Source organism: Mercenaria mercenaria, chromosome 13, assembly GCF_021730395.1.
Source record: "Mercenaria mercenaria strain notata chromosome 13, MADL_Memer_1, whole genome shotgun sequence".
NCBI classification, from domain to species: Eukaryota; Metazoa; Mollusca; class Bivalvia; order Venerida; family Veneridae; genus Mercenaria; species Mercenaria mercenaria.
The window spans coordinates 12,626,629-12,652,802 of NC_069373.1; the positions used below are offsets into that span (position 1 = coordinate 12,626,629).

General features: G+C 35.2%; 2 protein-coding genes across 5 annotated transcripts in view; both read right to left on the reverse strand.

The window, feature by feature from the left end:
- Positions 1–9,035, reverse strand: part of LOC123529806 (FYVE, RhoGEF and PH domain-containing protein 4-like) — a 117,165-nt gene extending 108,130 nt beyond the window's left edge. Inside the window, exon 1 of one of the 3 annotated variants that reach the window (XM_053521191.1) lies at positions 8,487–9,035. In XM_053521191.1, the coding sequence (XP_053377166.1) occupies positions 8,487–8,598 (112 nt within the window). In that variant the 5' untranslated portion in view covers positions 8,599–9,035. The remainder of the gene's footprint in view (positions 1–8,486) is intronic. The other 2 variants (XM_053521190.1, XM_053521193.1) reach the window with 2 other exon arrangements.
- A 7,977-nt stretch (positions 9,036–17,012) lies between these two features.
- The window catches only part of LOC123530514 (regulator of nonsense transcripts 2-like), a 91,631-nt gene continuing 82,469 nt past the window's right edge, over positions 17,013–26,174 (reverse strand). For both annotated transcript variants that reach the window (XM_053521199.1, XM_053521198.1), the window contains 4 exons: positions 24,049–24,111; positions 23,314–23,392; positions 22,532–22,643; positions 17,013–18,594 (listed from right to left, as the gene is read on the reverse strand). In XM_053521199.1, coding sequence (XP_053377174.1) covers positions 18,585–18,594; positions 22,532–22,643; positions 23,314–23,392; positions 24,049–24,111 — 264 coding nt within the window. In that variant the 3' untranslated portion in view covers positions 17,013–18,584. The remainder of the gene's footprint in view (positions 18,595–22,531; positions 22,644–23,313; positions 23,393–24,048; positions 24,112–26,174) is intronic.

The following is a 26,174-nucleotide window of genomic DNA, read 5'->3' on the forward strand; positions in this document are numbered from 1 at the left end:
TGACCTTTGAGCTACGGACATGGGTCTTACGTGCGACACGTCGTCTTACTGTGGTACACATTTATGCCAAGTTATTTGAAAATCCTTCCATCGATGACAAAGATAAGGACCGGACACGCCCATCAATGCACTATCCTTAAATGTCTAAGTGTGACCTTGACCTTTGAGCTACGGACCTGGGTCTTGCGCGCGACACGTCGTCTTACTGTGGTACACATTCAGGCCAAGTTATTTGAAATTCCATCGACCGATGACAAAGATATGGACCGGACACGCCCATCAATGCACTATCCTTTAATGTCTAAGTGTGACCTTGACCTTTGAGCTACGGACCTGGGTCTTACGCGCGACACGTCGTCTTACTGTGGTACACATTCATGCCAAGTTATTTGAAAATCCATCAATCAATGACAAAGATATGGACCGGACACGAAAATTGCTGACAGACCGACGGTTCAAAAACTATATGCCTCCCTTCGGGGGCATAAAAATAATATGCATAATTCAAATTCAACAAGCCTCTTTCCCTTAAAAACTTGTCCTGACATATGTTTTCAATTAATTTTAATATAATTTCTTCTTTGCACTTTCTACTGAACTGTTCAGTTTGGATTTTAACAAGAATGCAGTCTGTCTACCTATTTAAAAGCTTAATCTCAAAAATGCTAGAAGTAAGAATGAAAAATTACCTGAGTGTGTATATTGTATGGTTCATTACATGAACATTTAATTACATGCAACATCTGGTTTTCCAAGGTGAGCAGTTTTACATTGCCTAATTATTGTTCAATGTTTAACATATAGATAATGATAAACATCCTGTGGTGCTCGAAGAAAAAAAACACACCTACTTTCTTATAACAACTGCTGGTACTTTGTCTGAGTAACAGAGCCAATTGTCTGCTAATCTTGTTCTATAAGCCACTATATGTCTGTTCTATATGCATAATTAAAACTAGTAACTCATGAGTAATTAGCTGGGTGCAAATTTAAATGGTTATATCAGGTATTAGTCTAAGAACTGCAGCTGCTCATGACAGAGGAAGATAAATTAATGTCTTAATCAGTAAGTGGGTGCATCTAAAATACATGATCATTAATTATTTAACAATTATTTCATGTTTTGTTGATTAAATTTTAGCAGCTTTACATTGCTTCCATACACGTTTTACAAGGATTGCAAGGTGCCCAACTGAGGAGGACTTTGTTTCTGAGTTTGATGAACAACTATTAAGCAGATTATTGAAAGCTATTTAAAACTTTTCTGCCATGGTCCCAAGGTGTTTTAACATTAGAGCAAACTTGAGAGAGGTCTAACCATCAAGTCTCATTCAAAAATTCCTGAGAGGACCTTGTTTAAAACTTTTTCAGCTCTGACGGCCTTTACATGCAGTACAAACAACAGAACAAACTTGAGAGAAGACCATTCAGGGAAGCTATAGACAACATTTGGTATAGATCCATCAAGTGGTTCATAAAATTGTTTAAGATGTTTATATTTTAAGCTCTAGTTGCCATTTAAAGGTTAATTCTACCTTCAGATCTAGCGCACAGGTGCCCGTCCAGTCTTGGTGCCCATATGGGGGCCGCCCCCCCCAAAAAAAAAAAAAAAAAAAAAAAAAAAAATTAAAAACACTGTTTTAAGCCTAAAACGAAAAAAAAAAAAAATTTGAATTTTTTTTTCCCCCTATATATACTCTTATATGGAAAAGGTGCATGTGTTGCCGTAACGCTATGGAGGTTTACTAGGACACGCTGTGGAACAACCAAAATGTCCAGTTCAGTACCAATACAAGCTACCCTGCAGCAATTTACACATCATACATTTATAACATAGTAAACAATCCTATTCTACCTGGTAAACAGCCTTAAATAACTTACATTTAAATTCTAAGACGCAAACAACGGAAAAGGTTTTCTACTTTCGTTTTGAAACAAAATGGCCGATCGTCACTGTTATTTTGCAAGTGTCTAGACAATTTGGCTTGTTTGAATTTAAATGTAAGTTATTTAAGGCTGTTTACTAGGTAGAATAGGATTGTTTACTATTTTATAAATGCATGATGTGTAAATTGCAGCAGGGTAGCTTGCATTGGTACTGAACTGGACATTTTGGTTGTTCCACAGCGTGTCCTAGTAAACCTCCATAGCGTTACGGCAACACATGCACCTTTTCCATATGAGTATATATAGGGGGAAAAAAAATTTCCAAAATTTTTTTTTTTCGTTTTAGGCTTAAAACAGTGTTTTTAATTTTTTTTTTTTTTTTTGAGGGGGCGGCACCCATATGGGCACCAAGACTGGACGGGCACCTGTGATCTAGCGACCTGTAAAAAAGCTGCTTCTGACCAGGTTTGATAAAGATCCTCCACTGGTTCATGAAATGAAGTTGTTTAAAGGTTTTTGTCTTCATTTAGCTCTGGTTGCCCCTAAAAGGAGCCAAGCAGAACCACTTTAAAAATTTTCAGAGAGGACCATACAAGAATGCTACTGAACAAGTTTGGTAATGATCATATAGTAAAGATGTGAGAAGTTGTTTAAAGGCTATTCTATTTTAACCTTTGGCAGCACCTAAAAAGGGGCTAAACAAAAGCATCTGGACAAATTGGAGAAGAAACCTTTAAAGGATGCTACAGACCAAGTTTGGTGAAGATCCATCAAGTGGTTCATGGGCAGAAGTCATTTACAGATCTTTCTATCTTTTTAAAAGGGCCAAGTGGCATTTGATTTTCTTCATCCTAAGATTATTGTAAGAACACAGTTTTTGCAATAACAGAGGCTTTTATTTTGATCCCACTGGCCCTATATGCAATCTTGATACCTTCATTTCATTTGATTCTCCTTACCCAACTTATCTTTTTAAACTTTTACTTGAGCAGTCAAAATGAGTTTAAGATCATCTATCTAGCTGCTCATCAATCTGTGTCATGCAACGCATAAAGCCTTATTCATTATGGCAAAGCTACCTGTGTTATCTGTGTTTATATCTGCACCCCCACCCCCACAGTTAAGTTATAGAGAAACCTTAATTGACAACTGCATTGGTTGAAGGATACATCTATCATGTCAGCTGAATAGCTGCTGTGTCCTTTGCAGCATTATAACTTACAACATTAAATGCCATTGACCTTTGCAGCATCATGACTTACAACAGTAAAGGTCACTGATCATTGAAGCTTCACAACTAAATACAAGGGACACTGATCTTTGCAGAATCACAACTAACAACAGTAAGGGTCACTGACCTTTGCAGCATCATAACTAATGGAAGTAATGGCCAATGACCTTTGCAGCATCATAACTAATGAAAGCAATCATGGTCAATGACCCTTGCAGCATCATAACTAATGAAAGCAATGGCTAGTGACCTTTGCAGCATCATAACTAATGAAAGCAATCATGGTCAATGACCTTTGCAGCATCATAACTAATGAAAGTAATGGCCAATGACCTTTGCAGCATCATAACTAATGAAAGTAATGTCCAATGACCTTTGCAGCATCATAACTAATGAAAGTAATGACTAATAACCTTAGCAGCATCATAACTAATGAAAATAATGGTCAATGACCTTTGCAGCATCATAACTAATGAAAGCAATGACCAATGACCTTTGCAGCATCATAACTAATGAAACTAATGACTAATAACCTTAGCAGCATCATAACTAATGAAAGTAATGGGCAATAACCTTTGCAGCATCATAACTTATGAAAGTAATGACCAATGACCTTTGCAGCATCATAACTCATGAAACCAATGACTAATAACCTTAGCAGCATCATAACTAATGAAAGTAATGACCAGTGACCTCTGCAGCATAATAACTAATGAAAGTAATGGCCAATGACCTTTGCAGCATCATAACTAATGAAACTAGTGACTAACTAGAAAATGCTTTTGTAAAAAAGCACATGTCTCCCCAAATGCAAAGTCCTATAGGCAAGAAGTCAATAGGGGTCAGGAGCGAAAGTCAAAGAGACACTGATGGTTGGCTGCAATAGGGATCATCTACTTGGCATGTCCAGTCATCCCGCTAAATTTCAACACTCTTGGCCTAGTGGTTCTCAAGTCACTGTTCAGGCTCCTGTGACCTTGACCTTTGATCAAGTGACCTCAAAATAAATAGGGGTCATCTACTGCATGTCCAATCATCCTATTAAGTTTCAACATTGTAGGTCAAGTGGTTCTCAAGTTATTGATCGGAACTGGTTATCAATGTTCAGGCCCCTGTGACCTTGACCTTTAACAGAGTGACCCCAAAAACAATAGGGGTCATTTACTCTGCATGAACAATCATCCTATAAAGTTTCAACATTCTGGCTCGAGAGGTTCTCAAGTTATTGATTGGAAATGGTTTTCCATGTTCAGGCCCCAGTGGCCTTGACCTTTAACAGAGTGACCCTAAAATCGTTAGGAGTCATCTACTCTGCATGACCAATCATCCTATGAAGTTTCATCATTCTGGGTCAAGTGGTTCTCAAGTTACTGACCGGAAATGGTTTTCAATGTTCAGGCCCCTGTGACCTTGACCTTTAATGGAGTGACCCCAAAATAGATAGGGGTCATCTACTTTGCATGTACAATCATCCAATGAAGTTTCAACATTCTGGGTCAAGTGGTTCTCTAGTTATTGATCGGAACTGGTTTTCCATGTTCAGGCCCCTGTGACCTTGACCTTTGATGGAGTGGCCCCAAAATCAATAGGGGTCATCTACTCGTTATGAACAATCATCCTATGAAGTTTCAACATTCTGGGTCAAGTGGTTCTCAAGTTACTGACCGGAAATGGTTTTCATTGTTCAGGCCCCTCTGACCTTGACCTTTAATGGAGTGACCCCAAAATAAATAGGGGTCATCTACTTTGCATGTACAATCATCCAATGAAGTTTCAACATTCTGGGTCAAGTGGTTCTCTAGTTATTGATCGGAAATGGTTTTCCATGTTCAGGCCCCTGTGACCTTGACCTTTGACGGAGTGACCCCAAAATCAATAGGGGTCAACTACTCTTTATGACCAATCATCCTATGAAGTTTCAACATTCTGGGTCAAGTGATTCTCTAGTTATTGATCGGAAATGGTTTTCAATTTTCAGGCCCCTGTGACCTTGACCTTTGATGGAGTGACCCCAAAAACAATAGGGGTCATCTACTCCAGCAGCCCTACAACCCTATGAAGTTTGAAGGTTCTAGGTCAAATGGTTCTCCAGTTATTGCTCGGAAATGAAGTGTGACGTACGGACGGACAGGGCAAAAACAATATGTCTCCTGGGGGAGACATAATAACCTTTGCAGCACCATAACTAATGAAAGCAATGGTCAATGACCTTTGCAGCATCACAACTAATGAAAGCAATGAGCAATGACCGTTGCAGCATCATAACTAATGAAAGCAATCATGGTCAATGACCTTCGCAGCATCATAACAAATGAAAATAATAACCAAATACTTAGAAATACCATCTGTATTCATAGTATTTCAGAGGGGCTAATGTATATTCAACTTTAAAATATCAAAATTACATTTCTTCTTAGAAATGGAAAAATAAAGGAACTTTTTCTTCTAAAGCCATAGTCTCTACCTCCATCAAACAACATAAAACAACATCCATGTAATATGAATGAACTAGGAAAAACACTAATCAGGTTGTTTGCATTAATAAGAAATTTACCAATAACTGCTCCTAATTACTGAAAGTGGTATTTAATTGAAAGAGAATATTATTTTAACAAAATAGATGCAGATTTTTATCTGTTATCAGAATCCACCATCTTTTAACTTTTGAAGCTGCAACCAAGATGCTTGTAATTGGTATCTGGAATTTTACATTATGTGCAGCATCATGGGGTTTGTAATACAGGATTTATCAAATGTTGTGAAAACATACAACAGACTTGGAAATGAATATTTTTGCATATACACCTTTTTTAACATTTGAATCATAAAAATGCAGTCTTTGGTAAGAATTTATTTAAGGTTATTATAAATGGTGTGACCAACATATCCCCTAATGCATGTCAACTTATTAGAAGTGTTCTAAATAAGAGAGAATTTTGAACTGTCATCTTGTTGGAACAGCTTTGCCAAAGAATAATTACCGTATTTTCCCGAATTAAGGCCCTCCCTCTAATTAACACCCCCCACCCATTTTGGAGGGGAAAAAAAGTCAACAAGAACGGGAAAAAATCACCTACCTCATTTTTATAAGTCCACATAAGTAATTTACAGTACTAAAGTCCAGTGTATTAAAAATTAAACACACTTTTAAACAGTCCATGTACCGTAAGTCCAAAACATTTGCACTAAGTACGGTACGTAACAGAAAATTAAACGTAAATACATTTTTGATTTGTTCTTACACCACTTGCACACACGCTTCCTGCCGACTTTAAACAAACTTGCAGCAATGTGTTTACGATATACCCTTTTCTTCGGCAGTTTTAAGAACTTTTAATTTAAAAGCAGGCACAGCAGCGTGTCAAACCATTGACATTGCGTATTGCGCTATTAGCTACCCGCATGTACTAAGGAAAACGTTATCGGAGTACACAGCTGTTTGGGTCATGACGTAATGTGTAGTGTCGCGAGCGTGTCAAAAAGCCAGACATGGAATACACGAGGTACCGTATTTAAATGCATAAAAGACACTGCATTAAATTGGATGCCAAATAATTACGTTTTAGGGGGATTAAACAATACAGAAACACTTTACAGCTAGTTTGAACGATGTTTTTAAGTTTTGTAAAAATTTTCATTTTTTTTTTTTTTACCTCAAATAAACGCCCCCTCTTTGGAAAATGTAACGCCCCCGTGGGCGTTAATAGAGGAAAATACGGTATGTTTTTTTTTAATTTTTGTTCCAAATGTTGATCACTGACTAGTAGTCACGACATTCTTAAGTGTTCAATGATACTGGCTGTAAAGGTGCTGCCTTACCTGGTTCGTAGAGGTACTTGAATTTTGTATGCCAGCCAACAGTGGTGTTTGAACTATGACATTGTCATTCTTTTATCCCGCTTAAAGAGGTTTAATTTATGCACTACCCTCTTTGTAATTTTATATCTTTTATCCAAATAAATTTTATGTTTTTATATTCCTTTTTTTCTTTATTTTATTCCATCAGTCTGTAAGCACATGTATATATTTGCATGTGGAGTACTGTATCTAACTTTTGTCAAATTTTTTTAAAGGGTCACCTAAGGTATATTGCTGTAAAATATTTTGAAATTTGACTGACCTTTCAGCTTTTCTTTTAAATATAGCCATATACAGAAAAACTAGCCAGAACTCTGGTGGCCATGCTTTTAGATCACAATAAATTGAAAGAATCTGGTAGGTGATCACCAAAGGAATATTGCTGCTTTGAAATAAATTTGAAAGGCAAGCAGTTTTTAAGGTGAAGATTTTTTATGTTTTTTTTTCATATAGTCAAAGAGGGAAAATTGGATCGCCCACTGTAGCCCATTCTCATCCATCAGATGTTCGTCAAAATCCTGAGACGAACCTCTTATTTCTGTTGTTTATTTGGTGAGCATGTGCACTCGTAATTACTACCGGGAAAAGTTTCAGCCAATCAGTGTTCACCACTATCTGGCACGTCGAATTGAAACTTCAAACAATATGTAAGCAAGGTAGTTGCTAACAATGGACAAAGGCGATATTCCATGATTGCGATTAATAAAGATTTATTTCTGTTATTCGATGTTAAGAAATTTACCTGAAGAAATAATAATATTCCTCGTAAGTCGGCATCGATATGAAAGGACGCGGTCACTCTTTTCACGGACGATTTTGATTGGTTCGCTACATTTTGTCGCGAAACGACGCTGATTGGCTGAAACGTTTTACCCTGTAATGTAACCAAACCACAAATATCGGCGAAATGTGCCTGAGGTTCATCCGGGGAACCACGGTAGACCTCTGGTATGCCAGAATGACTGTAGCCATGTTTTTGATGAAAACCAGTAACTTAAAAGGAAAGAATCTGGTAGGTCACCTAAGGATAATTTCTGTGAAATTATTTTGAATGGGGCTAGCCTTTTCTAAGGAGAAGACTTTTAAAAGTTCATTGTTTTGTTTGCTATAGCAACCAGAGTTCTGCATGGATGACCTAGATTTGAATTTAGATCAGTCTGAATCAAATTCCTTACCTACTAACCAAGGTAGAACAGAATTGCATCAAAACGTTGACCTGAAATTCAAAGTAAAATGTCACATAATTCATGAAATATTGATGAGAGTTATGGCCCTTGTGTCATATGATGCGGATGTTGATGAGAAAAAACTACTTCAAGTCCAAAGCAAAAAGACCAAGTTAAACAGATATGAAGCAAAAATGAAGCAAAACTTTCACCAGGAATGTAGACACAGATATGGGTATGGACACAAGGGTTAGAATGCTGTCATGGATGAATACAGAAGGGTGAGTAGAATAGACCTCGATACACTACATACAATCAAGCTAAAACTGATGAAAATTACTTACTGAACCTGAGTTTGGGTTTGAGCCTCTGTAGATGGGGCAGCACCTGTTGGAAGTTTGGTACCACAGCAATGTTAGGTAAGTTTTCTGTGTATGCTGACACTTCCTGACCCATTGTCGGTCCTAGATCTTCCCTTTCATCTTAGGTTTTACTGTAACTTTCTCATTGAAGAATTTCATTTAATCCACAAATTAGTTTTGGAAGTTCTGCTGTTAGTGTTTATAAATTCAAATGCCTAAAAATCTTCTCAAAGGTTTCTGCTTGATTCATCACTGAAACACATTTACATAACAAAGTTTAATCAAATGCAATAAGACTGCAGTTTTCCACAAACTATAAGACGCTTATTTAATTGCAATGTCCATCAAAATTTCAACAGTTCCTGTTTACTACCAGATGTTTATCCTGTTCCTCACTTACCAAGTTTTCGTAACTTGGAGCTGTCCGTTAAGTGTTGAAATAGATTATCTATCTATTCTATATGTGTCCATTATTCCTTTCTACCTAATTTTTCCAAAACGTTTTCAAAAAAGTTTGTTCTATAGTAGACTATCAAGCACAGAAGTAAAATGCTTGGTTGGTTTTCCATACAATGTACATCTTACAGTTATCCAAGCTTTATCCCTTACATTTTATTTTATAACTTTCACCAAAATAGCCTGTCTCCAAAGTTTTTAATAAATGTTTACATAATTGATCTCTATCAAGTTCATAGTAAAATATTTACCATATATAAATGTCCTTTTTTTAAGATGATGTCAGAATATTTTTTGCAAGTTTGCCATATTTATGCATGTCAGCACTGGTCATTTATTTAAACAAATCTTCTCTCTGAATCACAGCAGACATAACCCTCAAATGTCAAATATGGTGCTGGCTTAAAACTTCCTACAACCTTTGTGCACATTCTGTATATATTTCTCATTGCAGGAAACGAAAAAATATTTTTGCTTTTCTTTTTTTTTTTGTAAAATCTTTTATATCTCCAATTTCAGTAGTGTGTATTTATGTCACCAAGGGTCACTTGGATATTAGACATCCATTGTTCTATTGTTTTATTTATCTTCCTTATATTAGAAATTCTATTCTTTCCCTGTATACACATCTCTACCAGCATCATTCTATTCCATGTCAGCCAAATCACAATGAGACAGTCACATCATCTACAATCTGTAAAAAACAGAAGAAAGCCATACAAATATCATTTTAAAGATTTTTACTAAAAAAAAAAAACAACAACATTATAATAATGTCTCTTACTGAACCAGGTCTCCAAAAATTATCTCTACAAAATAAAGATCTGAAAAGGTGTTTGCCTGGACACTGACAGACGGTTAAATGATTTTCTAGTGTAACATCACCAGTGTAACATGAGGCAGGCAATGCAGATTTCAGGTTTATTTTGTGCACAAAATTCCAATTAATGTTAAAAAGTTGCACATTAGACCAGCTAAACAAAAAGATATTAAATCCTCCATTTCATTACATTTCTAATGATGTAAATTTCAAGTAGACAAATGAGAACTATTACTAACTTATTTTGTTGTTGGTATAACATTTTCCTCTTCAAGCCACCTAATCAACTGATATTCTTAAAACTGTGGCTAAACTTTTAAATCGATAACCTTTACTGATCATTTTGAAATTTCTGTCAAAGAAATTCATACTTACATCATCTAAATACTTAAAATATTCAACATTTTCAATTCCATCTAAAAAACAATAATTATATATTGACAAATTACCTTTAAAAAAGCTCATCACTAACTACTTACTCTCTTTAGCATTATCAATGAGAAAAAAACAACATTCTTTCTCTTTTTTCCTCATTGAGCAGATCTCCACTTCACGCCAGGTGCAGACATAAGGTACACATACGTAGCTGCTAATGGAGTGAATCCAGAATATACACCCAACAATTATATGGAAGGTGGGAGCATTCTGCGGAAATGATACCTTAACCCTTAGCCTGCTGCAGGCGAATTTAACAGCCTTTGCAAACAGCTTGGAACCAGATCAGACGCCGATTAAATCGGCGTCTGATCAGGTTCCAAGCTGTTTGCTACTCTGACAATATTTCTTCCAATTTTGGAGCAAATTGAATGAACTTTACAATTTTAGCAGACGACATTTCCAGCAGACGACAATTTATCTAGCATGCTAAAGGTTAAAATATCATCGATTTTTAACATAATTGATTGACTAACATAAAAATGGCAAATCTGAGTAAACACTGGCCGATTATATTTTCGATACTGTTGAATGAAGTACAAAGTCTGGTGATGTATTAACCATTGGTGATATAAGAGCCATTCTCATCATTTTGTTCCATGAAACAAAGGTAGACTGATCTAGAAATGGAAATACTTGAATTTTGAAGTGACACTTGCATGACAGTTCCTGTTATATTGTTTTTTTTTTTTGCAGTGCTTCAACTATTTGTAACAATACACTATTTAAGTGCCAGTAGTTTATTTCCTTCATCAGAACGCAATGTAAAGATAATAACTACTAGAGAACACTGTTGTTTTTAATATGTCACCTATTGAAAACACAAAATGATTGCTTCTCAGCGACCATCATTTCTAAGAAAAAATAAAAGGTGAAGGTAGATTTCTATGAAAAACAATTTTTATTCAATTATTATTTCAGAATTAGGTCTGGTAAGTTGAATGTTTATTATTTTGAAATTATCTACAAGCCAAGGAGTCACTGTCATGCAATTTCTTGTATCAAAATTTGACTAAATGAATTTAACAGTAAAAATATTTTCTACTGTTTCTTCTTGGTGAGACATTTTAGTTGGTTCTCTGATATAAAACAAAGTGCTACTCACCTACAAGTTATGCCGAAACTTTTGAAATCCATCTCTTTGAATACAAATCAAAATGATATTACTTGTAAACAATCACTCTTTATTAAATTTTCGGCCACAATTCAAAATGTATATGCACAAAACAATAAATGCTTAAAGAGTTTAAGAAAAAGTTTTAAGCACCCATCCATGTATAACCTTAAAATATTATCTCAACCTCATTAAAGATGAGATAACCTGAAAATACATGTAATGGTGAATAACCTGACAATAAACTGGCAATAGAATGACAATAGGACCTGGTATTTACAACACTGTCATGGTGGCCATATAACAATTTACACAATTAGTATTCTTGAATTTGGAGCATATTGCACTTGTTAATGTACTAAAGACACTTTTAGGAGTCTTTCATGTTAACATGGGAATAAACTGTCAAGAGTCAAAGTAATTATTGGAAGAGTTAAAACAAATAAACTTTTAATTTATATTGTTATGGAGCAATAACTGACTAAAATTGCTATTCTAAACACTTCTGACTCAACTTTTATGTGCCAAATAACATAATGCTAAAATCAGAAATAAAAACAGAGCTTTAAAAAGAGAATCTGTAAAGTATAAAATAATCAAAGCCAATATTACATTACGCGGGCTTAGCGCAAAACGGTTGTAACTTATATGAAATAAAGAAGGAGTTACAACCGTTTTGCGCTAAGCCAGCGATTAGTTCTAACATACTTTTTTTTACATCAATGTTTTTACTATGTTACTTACACAGTAAGACAGCTTTTCTACATATTTCACAGACTACAAAATTGCTTATATAAATACTGCCCAGCTTGTTTACTTTTTTGTGAAAACCGATTTAAACCAACAAATCAGAGCACTTTCTAAACTTCGAAAAAAAAATCAAAAAATCTAGAGGCATACCCTGGAAAAGAACCATTACAGAAGAGAAGGAATCTAAAATTTTAATACATTAACTTGAAAACAAAGTTCCATGTAATTCATTAAGTATAGGTAATGAGTTAACTGAATAGCAAAAAAATATGAGAAGGCGAAGTTGATTCATGTAAAATCAGCAAAACAGACTCTTGGGAGTAAATCTTCTTACACTTAACTATAATTACTTATTTTTGCAATGATGCAAGCTGTTTGGCTATATAGACCAAATGTTCACTTTCAGCTGTTATGACTATAATAAATTAAAGTGCTACCTGGAGAGTTAAATGAGGAAATTGTTTACAAAATCTTCTAACAATTTACCCTTGGAGTAAATTAATCAGCCAGAAACATGCCTTAGTCAGCTGTTATTTCTACCTTGCTAAAAATTCAAACCACATGTACTCCTATTCAGAAAAAATACTGTTTTTCATTTCTGCTATATCAAGGTGTAAAGGACGCATGCTGCAGTTTTGGGTAAAAAATTCCCCAATAACAGAATTTGTTCAAACTTTGTATATGAACACAATGTCATGTTAGAAACAGAATTATGAAAAAAACATCAAAGGTAACCATGACTGTTTTTGAAATATACAAAACACAAATTCCCCAATAACAGAATTTGTTCAAACTTTGTATATGAACACAATGTCATGTTAGAAACAGAATTATGAAAAAAACATCAAAGGTAACCATGCTTGTCCAGGAGTTATCTACCCTTGAATACATGTATGCAAAGTTGAAAAAAAAATCCAGTTTTAAGGGCAGATAAGTCCTAAACAAGCATGGTGACCTATGACTGTTTTTGCATTTTTCTGCTTCTAACATGAAACTGTTTCCATATACAAATTTGAACAAATTTTATTATTGGGATTTTTTTGCCCCATCTCTCATACAAGAAACGCAGCAAGTGTCTTTAAAGTATGTGCTGAATTAAATTAAAACAAAAAATATCTTCACTCCAAAGATTACTGTGACCTTGACCTACTGATCTCAAAAGCAGAACAAGTCAGAATTATTATGCCTGTCAGATGTAACTGGGTATGTAATTTTTAGTCTTCAGTGCTGTGTGACCTTGACATTTCATATCATGAAGTTTAACCGTCTTAAGTGCAAGTGTTCTCCAGTTATTGATAAGAAAATCATTTTTTGCCTCAAGGCATTGAAACCTTGAACTTATGACCCTGAAATCAACAAGGAGCTGCATTTTCAAAACGTAAAATTCATGCCCCTGGGTATATAACCAAAGATATTGTTTTATCAGGTTTTAAGTTTAAAGGTTATGTTCATATGAAGAGAGGTTATCTACACACAATAATTATATTTAGTTTGAAACTCTAACCACAAGTATTCTCCAGCTTGAAAGCAGAAACCATTTTTAATTTCAATGTCACATTGACCTTGATTTTTGGCATACAAATTCCAGAAACAACGACAACTGGCAATCATCATGTGAAGTTTTACTGTCATAGGTCCCACTGTTCTCCAGTTATTTAGAGGAAACCAAATGTCTTCTAAAGGACTGACATGAGCGAAACATCAGTAACTAGTTGTGTGTGCCTCCACTTCCTGTCACTGTGCATGAATCTAAGCAAAATATTTCTACTATATATACAACACAGATTTTTAAGCACTTTGTGTTTCACTTAGTCAAGGACCTTAACTCTGGTCTAGCTGAGTGACATCCCAAAAGGCCAGGTGTAGAACTTCACATATTACATAACAACCCTCTATGTCACTATATGCATATTTTTTTGGTAAATCAAGGGCCATAACTCTGGTCTGCCTTTGGGAAATACTAATTAAAACACTAGGTGCACGCCTTCAAATGCTGAATAACTATCCTGCTGGGTTTGACAACTCTAGGTCAAATATATTTAGCAATATACAAAACACAAATTCGTATAGACAGACAAAGGAATGTGATGCGTCCCGGATTGTCCGGGATTGTCCCGGAAATTACATACTCGTCCCGGTGAGTCTTAAAATGTCCCGGAAAAATAAAAATACAGGAACAAATAAAAACAATCCCCAAAAAAACTTGTTTTTGTCTATAATTTGTTAAATTTTACACAATAAACAGTCCCCGTTGTCACATTGTTTATTCCTAATCACTTTCATGCCCTCGAGCGGGAGAGCGGGACACGTGTTGATTAAGCCTGCTTTGATCACGCGACAATCTTTTGATGACACTGATTAAGTTACAGTCAGTTATTATGATGACCCTGATTAAGAACTGACAGGATTATGCAATCAATAACTGTTTTATGATAGTTAAATTAGGAACAATAGTCGTAAATCTCTTTGTTTTTAGCACGTTGGCGGTAAAGCTACATGTAGCCTTTATGAAAGAGATTACTGAAAACGGTCAATTAAACGATAATTATTTTAAAAGGTTGTAATTATTTTAGATCTAGATCGATTGTCACACATATTTTAAATTAAAATGCTGAATGCCTTTGCTGACCGACCCATGAAAATTGACCCGACTCCAAATATTTTATATTGTCGATTTTATCTTCAAGATTTATTTTATTCCTTTAAGGATTCATTTAATTATTAGATAAATGTTTAAGCTTTAGAATGATACCAAATTAGCTAGAATCTAAATCACAATGACCAGGTTGATTCTTCGTATATAGTAAGTCTCCTAATTCTGTTCACCTCGGGAATGCAATAAATTCACGTGCCGAACTATAGTTGTATTACCCGTATACATGTATTTACCTCCCTTAGAAAGCTAGACGACATTTGCCGCAAATTAATACAAGCGAGTGAACAATGTTTAGTCTCGGGAAACTACATGTATAATATGATATTTTTGCATGAAACAGATGAATGCCAATGTCACGGTCTATGTCCCGGACAAAACGTAAAAATCCCGGAAATTTTAACTCAGAATCCCCGAAACGTTCTGAAAAATTATGGCATGTGCATGTGATACTTCCCGGATTGTCCCGGAAATTACATACTCGTCCCGGTGTCCCGGACAGTCTTAAAATGTCCCGGAAAAATAAAAATACAGGAACAAATAAAAATAATCCCCCAAAAACTTGTTTTTGTCTATAAGTTGTTAAATTTTACACAATAAACAGTCCCGGTGTCACATTGTTTATTCATAATCAGTTTCATGCCCTCGAGCCACATGTTGATTAAGCCCGCTTTGATCACGCGACGATCTTTTGGTGACACTGATTAAGTTACAGTCGGTTATTATGATGACCCTGATTAAGAACTGACAAGATTATGCAATCAGTAACTGTTTTATGATAGTTAAATTAGGAACAATAGTCGTAAATCTCTTTGTTTTTAGCACGTTGGCGGTAAAGCTACATGTAGCCTTTATGGAAGAGATTGTTGAAAACGGTCAATTAAACGATAATTATTTTAAAAGGTTGTAATTATTTAAGATCTACATCGATTGTCACACATATTCTGAATGAAAATGCTGAATGCCTTTGCCGACCGACTCATGAAAATTGACCCGACTCCAAATATTTTATATTGTCGATTTTATCTTCAAGATTTATTTGATCCTTTAAGGATTCAATTTAATTATTAGATAAATGTTTGAGCTTTAGAATGATACCAAATTAGCTAGAATCTGAATCACAATGACCAGGTTGATTCTTCGTATATAGTAAGTCTCCTAATTCTGTTCACCTTGGGAACGCAATAAATTCACGTGCCGAACTATAGATGTATTACCTGTATACATGTATTTACCTCCCTTAGAAAGCTAGACGACATTTGCCGCAAATTAATACAAGCGAGTGAACAATGTTTATCTCGGGAAACTACTTGTATATATTATGATATTTTTGCATGAAACAGACGAATACCAATGTCACGGTGTATGTCCCGGACAAAAGGTAAAAATCCCGGAAATTTTAACTCAGAATCCCGGAAACGTTCCGAAAAATTATGGCGTGTATGACAAAGGCAAATCTAAGTGGTCCCTCCCCCTGCAAAAAATGGGGGTGCGGGTTGGGACACAAAAAGGACAACAAATGGAATTTGTGTCATATGATATGTAAGCTGATGCAGAACAACTATTTTGATTCAAATCCAGAAAGAGAAAATGCTTCAAACTTTAACCTTATATTCTATGCAAAAAGGGATGTAATTCATGAAAAACTGGTGCAAGAGTTCTCACCCCCTGTGTATATAAATTGATGATAATGGAGAACTACTGTAGAAGTGAACACAGTGAAGCAGACATTAATGCCTATAAAATGCTCACACAGAAATGATAAAAGGGAAGTTCAACATCAATACCTATAACCAAATGCTTCCTAAGATGGTCTGAGTAAAGCTGAAAGTCAGTAAACATTTTCTTACACCTGCTACTTGAACAGAGAAGGAAAATGTGGCTTTGTATTTAATTATAAGTAATATTATTAAGGCAACTTTCCGGTTTTTGATGGTGGAGGAAGACTCCAGGCACCCCTCCAGGCATTGTTTCATCAAGGCATGCACCTGGGTAGAAACATGGACCTTCCATAAGCCAGCTGGATGACATCTTCACATAAAGAATTCAATGCCCCAAGCAATGCTTGAACCCACATCGTTCAGGGACAAGTGATTTAAAATCAATGACCTTAACCCTTTGGCCTAAGAGAACTTTATGTTTCAGATTCTAGGTTATGAACCTTGGGGTCTTTTATAAGAGACAATCAAAAATCTTGTCTACTTCTCTCCATGACAGCAAAAGCATATGAAAGTTTATCAATACCTCTCAGAATTTTCCTGGTAAGGAAAAACAAACATAGTCATTAAAATACTTTATTCCAATGCACATTTAATAAAAATATCATTCACTGAAGTAACATTTTATGTATAAAGAAAACAATATTGATTGAACAGCAACTTAAATGTATGATGCAACAACATGTGCAACTTAACATTTATAATATATAAATATATAGCTATGCAAATTTAACAAAACAAATCAGCATTGATTTTTGGGAAAATAAGTAACAAGAATGGATTGCTGTGTATTTAAAGTGCTCTCCAAAATTATGCAGACAAGTAAAAATTAACTACAAAATTGTCCAAACATAAAATATACAATTTGTTTTTATTTGAGACCAAATTAAGTTTAAATTCTTTTCTAGTAGGAATAATTCATTTAAGCTGTTGAAACCTTTGTTTACGTTGAAAATTATAATTAATTATAGTAGTTTACAATGAGAAAATGTCATGTGTCTCCAAACTTTTTAAGGGCATTGCTATTCATGGAAGAACTGCCCAAAAAAAAACAACAAACCTTTCACTGTCTTACATATGGCAAACAACTATCTAGGTAGGTACTGATTTTATAACAAAGCTGTTTTTGAGAGCTGCAATGTCTTAAACATGAAAACTCGTTTAAATACAATCTAAATCATGTAATCACTATTTTTTTTTTAATTTTCTGTATGTGACACTTTTCAAATGTTTTCAAAACAACAAAATCCATAAAAATAAGTTGCATATTGATGTAACCAGCTACACTAGTGAGATCATCAAAATGATACAATCATCTCCACCTGGTCACAGTTTTATCATAAATAATTTGGATATTAAGGTAGCTAGGCAAGATCATTTTTTTTTACAATGCAGAATTTGATTAAACTTGACTTTTCAAAACTTCAGAATATATTTAGAAAATTTTCAAATGAAAAAGATGAGATTATGCACTTGATATTTTGCTAACCTGATTTGAAAAATTTGAATCTTACAACTAGTTTTCATAATGGAAGTCTAAGGGAAAATTACAAATTCGGTTTTTGTAGATAGAAATTTTTCTATACTGTAAATTTTAAATGAAACTTCATACTTATAAATCAACATCTTGTCTATAATATATCTAAATAAAACATGCCCATGATCTAAGAGATTTGCAAAAATCAAGCAGATTTTAAGGCATCACTTAGGATTATTTCACGTGTCAACATTTTATTCTGTTGAGTTTTATCTTTAGTAAGAAAATAATGTCCCTGTTTTCGTAAATGTATGGCCTGACTTTTTTCGCACAGGATGATTTTCCTTTCCATATTCCAGCTCACAGCGTCATTCTATGTTATCCAGATAAATGACTATGTCATCACTTCCAGTTGATCAAACCTGCAGCATCCTTCACCCTTTTGTTTAATTCAACCACAATAAAGAACTTTCTTAGCTTAATATCCTCTGAAAATTTTTCTTATGAATAACAACCAATCACCAGATTTAGCACAAATTGTTTAACTCATTATGTTACTCATAAAGTTAACAAACAATTTGCATTATCCACGCAAAACATTTATATCTGAGGCCGAGCACCTCTTTTTCTTTGCCATGAGAATACCCCGATTGTTTTTCAACGCTTCCTGAAATTATATTATCATCATTATGCTAAAGAATTTCTTATGCTAGTAACATTTATCCTTTAATGTACTTCTCTATGATTTATTGAAAGGCTTACCAGTCGATAGTCAAAATTACTACATAATTCCTCATAGAAACTGCCTGTCCACAGTGTGTGCTATTGACTCGTCTATAGTTAAACATCAAATTTTGCTGGGCTAAAGTAAAAACTTGAAAGGAAAAACAAGGAGCTGCGTTCAATAAACACTGATGCCCCTGGTGGCATCCTCATCAATACAAAGCAACCTAAGTCCAAAACGAGGTCAAGGTCAAACTGAGGTCAGGTGATGTTTGAAGATGAGGAATGGTCACAGGTTACATCTGCATTAGTATCAATTCATTCCTGTAAGCGGTATTGATGCTAGACGAAACGGTCCCATTTGGTTAACCAAGAGATGGCCCATATAAAGCAAACTAAGTCCAAAATGAGATCAAGGTCAAACTGAGGTCAGGTGATGTCTGAAGATGAGGAACGGTCACAGGTTACATCTGCATTAGTATCAAGTCATTCTAGTTAGGGGTATTGATGCTAGACGAAACGGTCCCATTTGGTTAACCTCGTACAGACGGACGAACAAACCGACAGGACAATCACTATATAAAAATAGAAAAAATTATTTCAGAAGTCACGCTATAAAACACTTATTGAAGGGCTTGCCAGTCAGTAGTCTAAACAACTTGCCTCTGGTCCTTCCAACCTTAGGCAATAGTTTTTAATATCAACTGGTAAGGAATTCAATATGCGATTTATAATATATCATTAGAAATGAATTTGCAATTGTTTTTTTTTTCCCACTATTATATAAGACTTTAGCTCAGCAAACCTATGTCAAACTATAGGCCGGCCAGTGGTACAAACTATGGAATGGCTTTTATATAAGGGTTCATGTAATAATTATTGTTACATCAAGGGTGTCTGTAATCCTGCTTTTGAGTATATTTGAACCAAGTACAGACTTCAAATACTGTTTATGTATTGCAAACATTTATATTTTTACTATATTAATAACAATGCATTTTCATGATGGCCCTGTATTAGGTTCCGTAGTCTGTTGAACTAGCCTTGGGCTGCATTATGAAAACACATGATAACAAATTTATTACATGATCATTATTAACCCTTACCCTGCTAAATATCTAAAATGGACTGGTCCATCATTCAATTTGGGCCATACCACTTATTATTCAAAGGGGTGTTCACTGAAAAATTACTGACTGAATTGCGAACAGTGCAGACCATGATCAGACTGCACAGATGTGCAGGCTGATCTTGGTCTGCACTGGTCGCAAAGGCAGAATCACTTGCTGCCAGCAGGCTAAGGGTTAAATTTCTGAAATTCAGTAAATATCAATAAAATAATGTCCCAATCATCCAGTGTAAAATATTTACTGACATAAAGGCCATGTCTGAAGATAATGCTGTAATGCACCTGCAATTATCAATGCTTATGAAGACCTGTCTTTACAGACTTGTGAAATAATGTTCTTGCTGGTATAATAATGCACAAACTTGAATTACCATAAAGGGGCATATTTTTTTCCAAGCTCAATATTAAGATGCTTAATTACTCCTATGTCATTTTCTTTTTTGTTTAAAATATTGGATGCAAGGTATTGTGTTCGTTTTCTTCTAATTATATTGTGCATGTGAAAAACAGAATACATAATACAGAATACATAATACATAATACAGAATACATAATTTGTCTATTTCATTACAGAATTTAATGAACTTGTTGAATAGAATAATTATGATTCTTGCCAGAGGCTATAATCATATCATTTTATTCAACTCCTTCAATAAATCCTGTACTGGAAATACACTAATTTGATATCCTCTATATATAAAACTGAGCCCTTACATGAACTCTGTCTGATATATTACAATGAACAATTAACAGTGAATATCCATCAAGTTTGGATGTAAATCATTTACTAAAACAAGAGCTGTCACTATTGGTGACAAATGCCCCCGAAGCGAGCCCAAGAATGCTACAGTTGTCTGCGCAAAAAAATCACATATCATTTTGGGACCTCGACCCGAGAGACCCGGGTCAAAAGCGTGACACACCATCTCAATATGGTTAACATATGTGTTAAATTATTTTCAAATCCCTTGATAAATGGCAGAGATATGGACCGGACAAGAAACAGACCATGTTAACCTTTAACCTTTAAGTATGACCTTGACCTTAGAGCTAGGGGTCCGGATCTTGCGCATGACACATTGTCTCATTATGGGGAACATTTATGTCAAGTAATTTCAAAGTCCCTTCATCAATGGCAGTGTTATGGACCAGACACGAAACAGACCCTGTTAACCTTTGACTTCTAAGTGTGACCTTGACCTTAGAGCTAGGGGTCTGGATCTTGCACATGACACGTCGTCTTATTATGGTAAACATTTATGCCAAGTAATTTTAACAAGAGCTGTCTGATGACAGCGTGCTCGACTATTCGAAGAATTGATTGAAGAATGGGGTCAAAATATTTCCACGGATATTCAGACAAAAGAAATAAATAGATTAGACAAACAATGTTCCTGTATTACTTTGATTTCGATAAGTCTTGCACTAAATGGCAATATATGAGCCAATTTCGAAGTCCAAAAAGGGCCATAATTCAGTCAAAATAGTTATGTACTCTTGCCTACAGATGTAAATCATAATGATAAGCAAGTGTTCAAAGTTTAAAAGCCATATGTCAAATAGTTTTGACAAAACATGGACTTGTATGAAAACAGAACCAATTTCAAAGTCCAAAAAGGGCCATAATTCAGCCAAAATAGATGACAGAGTTAATATGTTCTCTTTCCTACAGATAGAGACTATTATACTAAACAAGTGATAAAAGTTTCAAAGCCATATGTCAAACACTTTACAAAAAATATGAACTGGTACGAAAAACTTAACCAAGATTTCTAAGTCAAAAGGGGCCATAATTCAGCCAAAATCCTTGATGGAGTTATGTACTCTTGCCTATAACTGGACATGGTGATGGTAAACAGGTGTTGAAAGTTTCAAAGCTTTATCTCAAAAGACTTTGTCAAAATATGAACTGGTACAAAATATTAACCCAGATTTCTAAGTCAAAAAGGGCCATAATTCAGCCAAAATCCTTGATGGAGTTATGTGCTCTTGCCTATAACTGGACATGGTGATGGTAAACAAGTGTAGAAAGTTTCAAAGCTTTATCTCAAAAGACTTTGTCTAAATATGAACTGGTACGAAAAACTTAACCAAGGTGTGACGCTGACGCCAACACCAACGCCGACGTGAGTAGGATAGCTCTACTTATTCTTCGAAAAGTCGAGCTAAAAACCCTTAAACGATGGCAGAGTTACAGATCAGACAAGCAGCAAACCATGTTAACCTTTAACCTCTAAGTGTGACCTTGACCTTAGAGCTAGGGGTCTGGATCTTGGGCATGACACATCATCTAATTATACAGAACATTTGTGCAAAGTAATTTCAAAATCCCTTGATGAATGGCAGAGTTATGAACCGGACACCTGTTAACATTTGACTTCTAAGTGTGACCTTGACCTTGGAGCTAGGGGTCTGTGTCTTGCGCATGACATGTCATCTCATTATGGTAACATTTATGCTAAGTTATTTCAAAATCCCTTCATGGATGGCAGAGTTACAGCCCGGACAAAAATTCGGACGAACAGATGGACAGACAGTGCAACCTTCGGGGGCATAATAAATGTTTACAAACTGAAATATTCAGTTACTGTTTATAGTAATGCAAACATATCTTTTTTAACCATGAAGAATGACTCAACTTTGTAACTAGAAAGATGTGGACACTTACAATTGCAAAAGAATGTTCTTCTTCCCTTTTAAAGCCATTTTTAAAGCTATATTAGTGTAGGATGGTTAGTGAAACAAAACTTACTTGGATCCAAATATTTCATCAGCATCTGGCGCACCCTTAGGATGTTGGTACCGAACACGTCTCTCTCGGTTGTTGTTGACCAACATTGGACGGTTCAGTGAAGCTAACATTTCTGTGAAAAAAGAGCACACAAAAGTTAAGTACAGTCTAATGTGTATCAACTGGCATCAGCTTTATCTTCTGGTCCATGAAAAGTTTCAAAATCTTGCTTTTGGTGTACAAAATGGCTGAAATTTTCAATGACCAATCCAAATTTGTTTTGATGATGAACATCAATTCAATCAAGTTATTTTGAACATTTATATAGTTCCTACTACCATCCATGGAGTTTTTTAGATGTTGTATAATCTCAATGATTTGGTCTTGCATTCAAGCAGAATTCAAAGAAAAACCTTGTTATGGAAAATGTGAATCAAACAATAGAACATAGAGGATATTACATGAGTGTCTTTTCATATTGAATTTATTAAACGAGTTGAATAAAATGATAAAATGCGAGGCTCTGCCGAGCATTTTATCAATTTTATTTAACGAGTTTAATAAATTCAATGTGGAAAGTCGCAAATGTAATATTCTTTTTATCACATGTTAGCCTTTCTTGTCGAAACATCAAAAAATCGACTTTCTTTTACTATATAAACAAGACAATTTGACCGACGTCGCCTATACTATAAATGACATCGACGTCAAAGCTTTATTACACTAGTGTATTATCATTTTTATTTAATGGCTTTATTACACTCCCGCGACGTCAAACATGTGATAAATGGTTTTATATATACCTTGATAATCCTCTTCCTCTTGTCGTTCATGTATATCTAGAACTACCTGTTTCATACGTTCCTTCTCCACACGCTCTGCCTGAAATCATAAAACCTTTGTTATATAATACTATTTTTACCATAAATATGAATGATCTGAATTGATCTATATTTACAGCCTAGTGATGGATTTATGACTCAATCTACGTATGTCAATTACAGTTCTAGCCATAGAAAAACATTAAAATGTAAAATGCTTAACTATTAGCTTGTGTTTCATAAAACATAATGGATGCATTTAACTGTCTGACATAATCAATCTCACTACTGGTTTTTGCTATAAAAAAGTGCTTCCCTGATTTCTCTTTAATGCGTAATACCACTGATACTACACATCATTATAAAGAACTACAGTGTGGGAATACAGTAGTTAATTTTCTCTAATTTCAACACAGGGAAAAATAACATTTTTGGCCATTAAATTATCTTAAAAAGTTAAAAAATATCCTACTAAACCCAGAGGACCTTGGACCTATCACCGATGCTGGTTTGACTGTGTAATCAAGCAAACATCAAGAAAGATCCTACTGCCATCCTTGTAGACCTTTAGAATGGTGTGGATCTTGCAAACCAAAGTGGCAATGCAAGAGAAACCCCATTAGAGAGAAGGTAGATAAAAACGCAGTAGTTCTTGAATGACCCTAGTAAAATATCAATGCAATGGACAGAAGAAAGTAATAACCAATACAGACATACCTCTTCCCTCTCCTTAAACTTTGTAGCAAACTCTGCTGTAACTGGGACATTGAGATCTGAGAACTGAAATATACATACACTATGGTCTTAGTCAATGATCTTAGTCTACTTTACATGTCATATAAAGATTCTAACCAGATTTTATTTCTATACAATTACACCATCATTCTCAAATCTCTACATGAGACTGATCACTATCAAACTTTTAGCCAATATCAATTTAACAATATCACAAACATAACGCAATTTCATAATATAAACTGTTTCATTCTGTAGAAACTGTCAATAAATTTGGAAAATGTGCCTGTCTATTGTTAAACAACATCTTGCCTTCTTATAACTTAAATGTGTCTGTTGGAATTTCATAATCTTACATAGACAATGTAATAACAGGAATAAGTTTGCTGATTCATCAAGACATTGTTATCATTCAATCTTGAAATATGCAGCATGTGTATACTATCCTAACTGCATGTTTTCCTCCTAAAATCAACTCAGAAAACATCCCGACATACAACTTTGATGCACGAATGTAACAATATTCCTGTTTGGGAATTAAGCCCACATTCAGTCCTATTTTATCAATTGTTTGAACCCTTACCTCGTTATCAGCCCTATTGATCAGTTGTTTGTTCCCTCTCATAGTTAACAGATCTATTTAACAGTTGTTTGTTCCCTTGCCTAGTTATCAGCCCTACTTTATCGGCTGTTTGTTCCATGTCCTAGTTATCATCCCTGTTTAACAGTTGTCTGTTCCCTCTCCTAGTTATCATCCCTATTTACCAGTTATTTGTCTGTTCCCTCTCCTAGTTATCATCCCTATTTAACAGTTGTCTGTTCCCTCTCCTAGTTATCATCCCTATTTACCAGTTGTTTGTTCCCTCTCCTAGTTGTCATCCCTATTTACCAGTTATTTGTCTGTTCCCTCTCCTAGTTATCATCCCTATTTATCAGTTATTTGTCTGTTCCCTCTCCTAGTTAACATCCCTATTTACCAGTTGTCTGTTCCCTCTCCTAGTTATCATCCCTATTTACCAGTTGTCTGTTCCCTCTCCTAGTTACCATCCCTATTTAATATTTGTCTGTTCCCTCTACTAGTTATCAGCCCTTTTTACCAGCTGTCTGTTCCCTCTCCTAGTTATCATCCCTATTTACCAGTTGTCTGTTCCCTCTCCTAGTTATCATCTTTATTTACCAGTTGTCTGTCTGTTCCCTCTCCTAGTTATCATCCCTATTTACCAGTTGTCTGTTCCCTCTCCTAGTTATCATCCCTATTTAACAGTTATTTGTTCCCACTCCTAGTTATCATCCCTATCTATCAGTTGTCTGTTCCCTCTCCTAGTTATCATCCCTATTTATCAGTTGTCTGTTCCCTCTCCTAGTTATCATCCCTATTTATCAGTTGTCTATTCCCTCTCCTAGTTATCATCCCTATTTACCAGTTGTCTGTTCCCTCTCCTAGTTATCATCCCTATTTACCAGTTGTCTGTCTGTTCCCTCTCCTAGTTATCATCCCTATTTACCAGTTGTCTGTCTGTTCCCTCTCCTAGTTATCATCCCTATTTACCAGTTGTCTGTTCCCTCTCCTAGTTACCATCCCTATTTAACAGTTGTCTGTTCCCTCTACTAGTTATCAGCCCATTTTACCAGCTGTCTGTTCCCACTCCTAGTTATCATCCCTATTTACCAGTTGTCTGTCTGTTCCCTCTCCTAGTTATCATCCCTATTTACCAGTTGTCTGTCTGTTCCCTCTCCTAGTTATCATCCCTATTTACCAGTTGTCTGTTCCCTCTCCTAGTTATCATCCCTATTTACCAGTTGTCTGTCTGTTCCCTCTCCTAGTTACCATCCCTATTTAACAGTTGTCTGTTCCCTCAACTACTTACCATCCCTATTTAACAGTTGTCTGTCTGTTCCCTCTCCTAGTTATCATCCCTATTTACCAGTTGTCTGTCCCCTCTCCTAGTTACCATCCCTATTTAACAGTTGTCTGTTCCCTCTACTAGTTATCAGCCCATTTTACCAGCTATCTGTTCCCACTCCTAGTTATCATCCCTATTTACCAGTTGTCTGTCTGTTCCCTCTCCTAGTTATCATCCCTATTTACCAGTTGTCTGTTCCCTCTC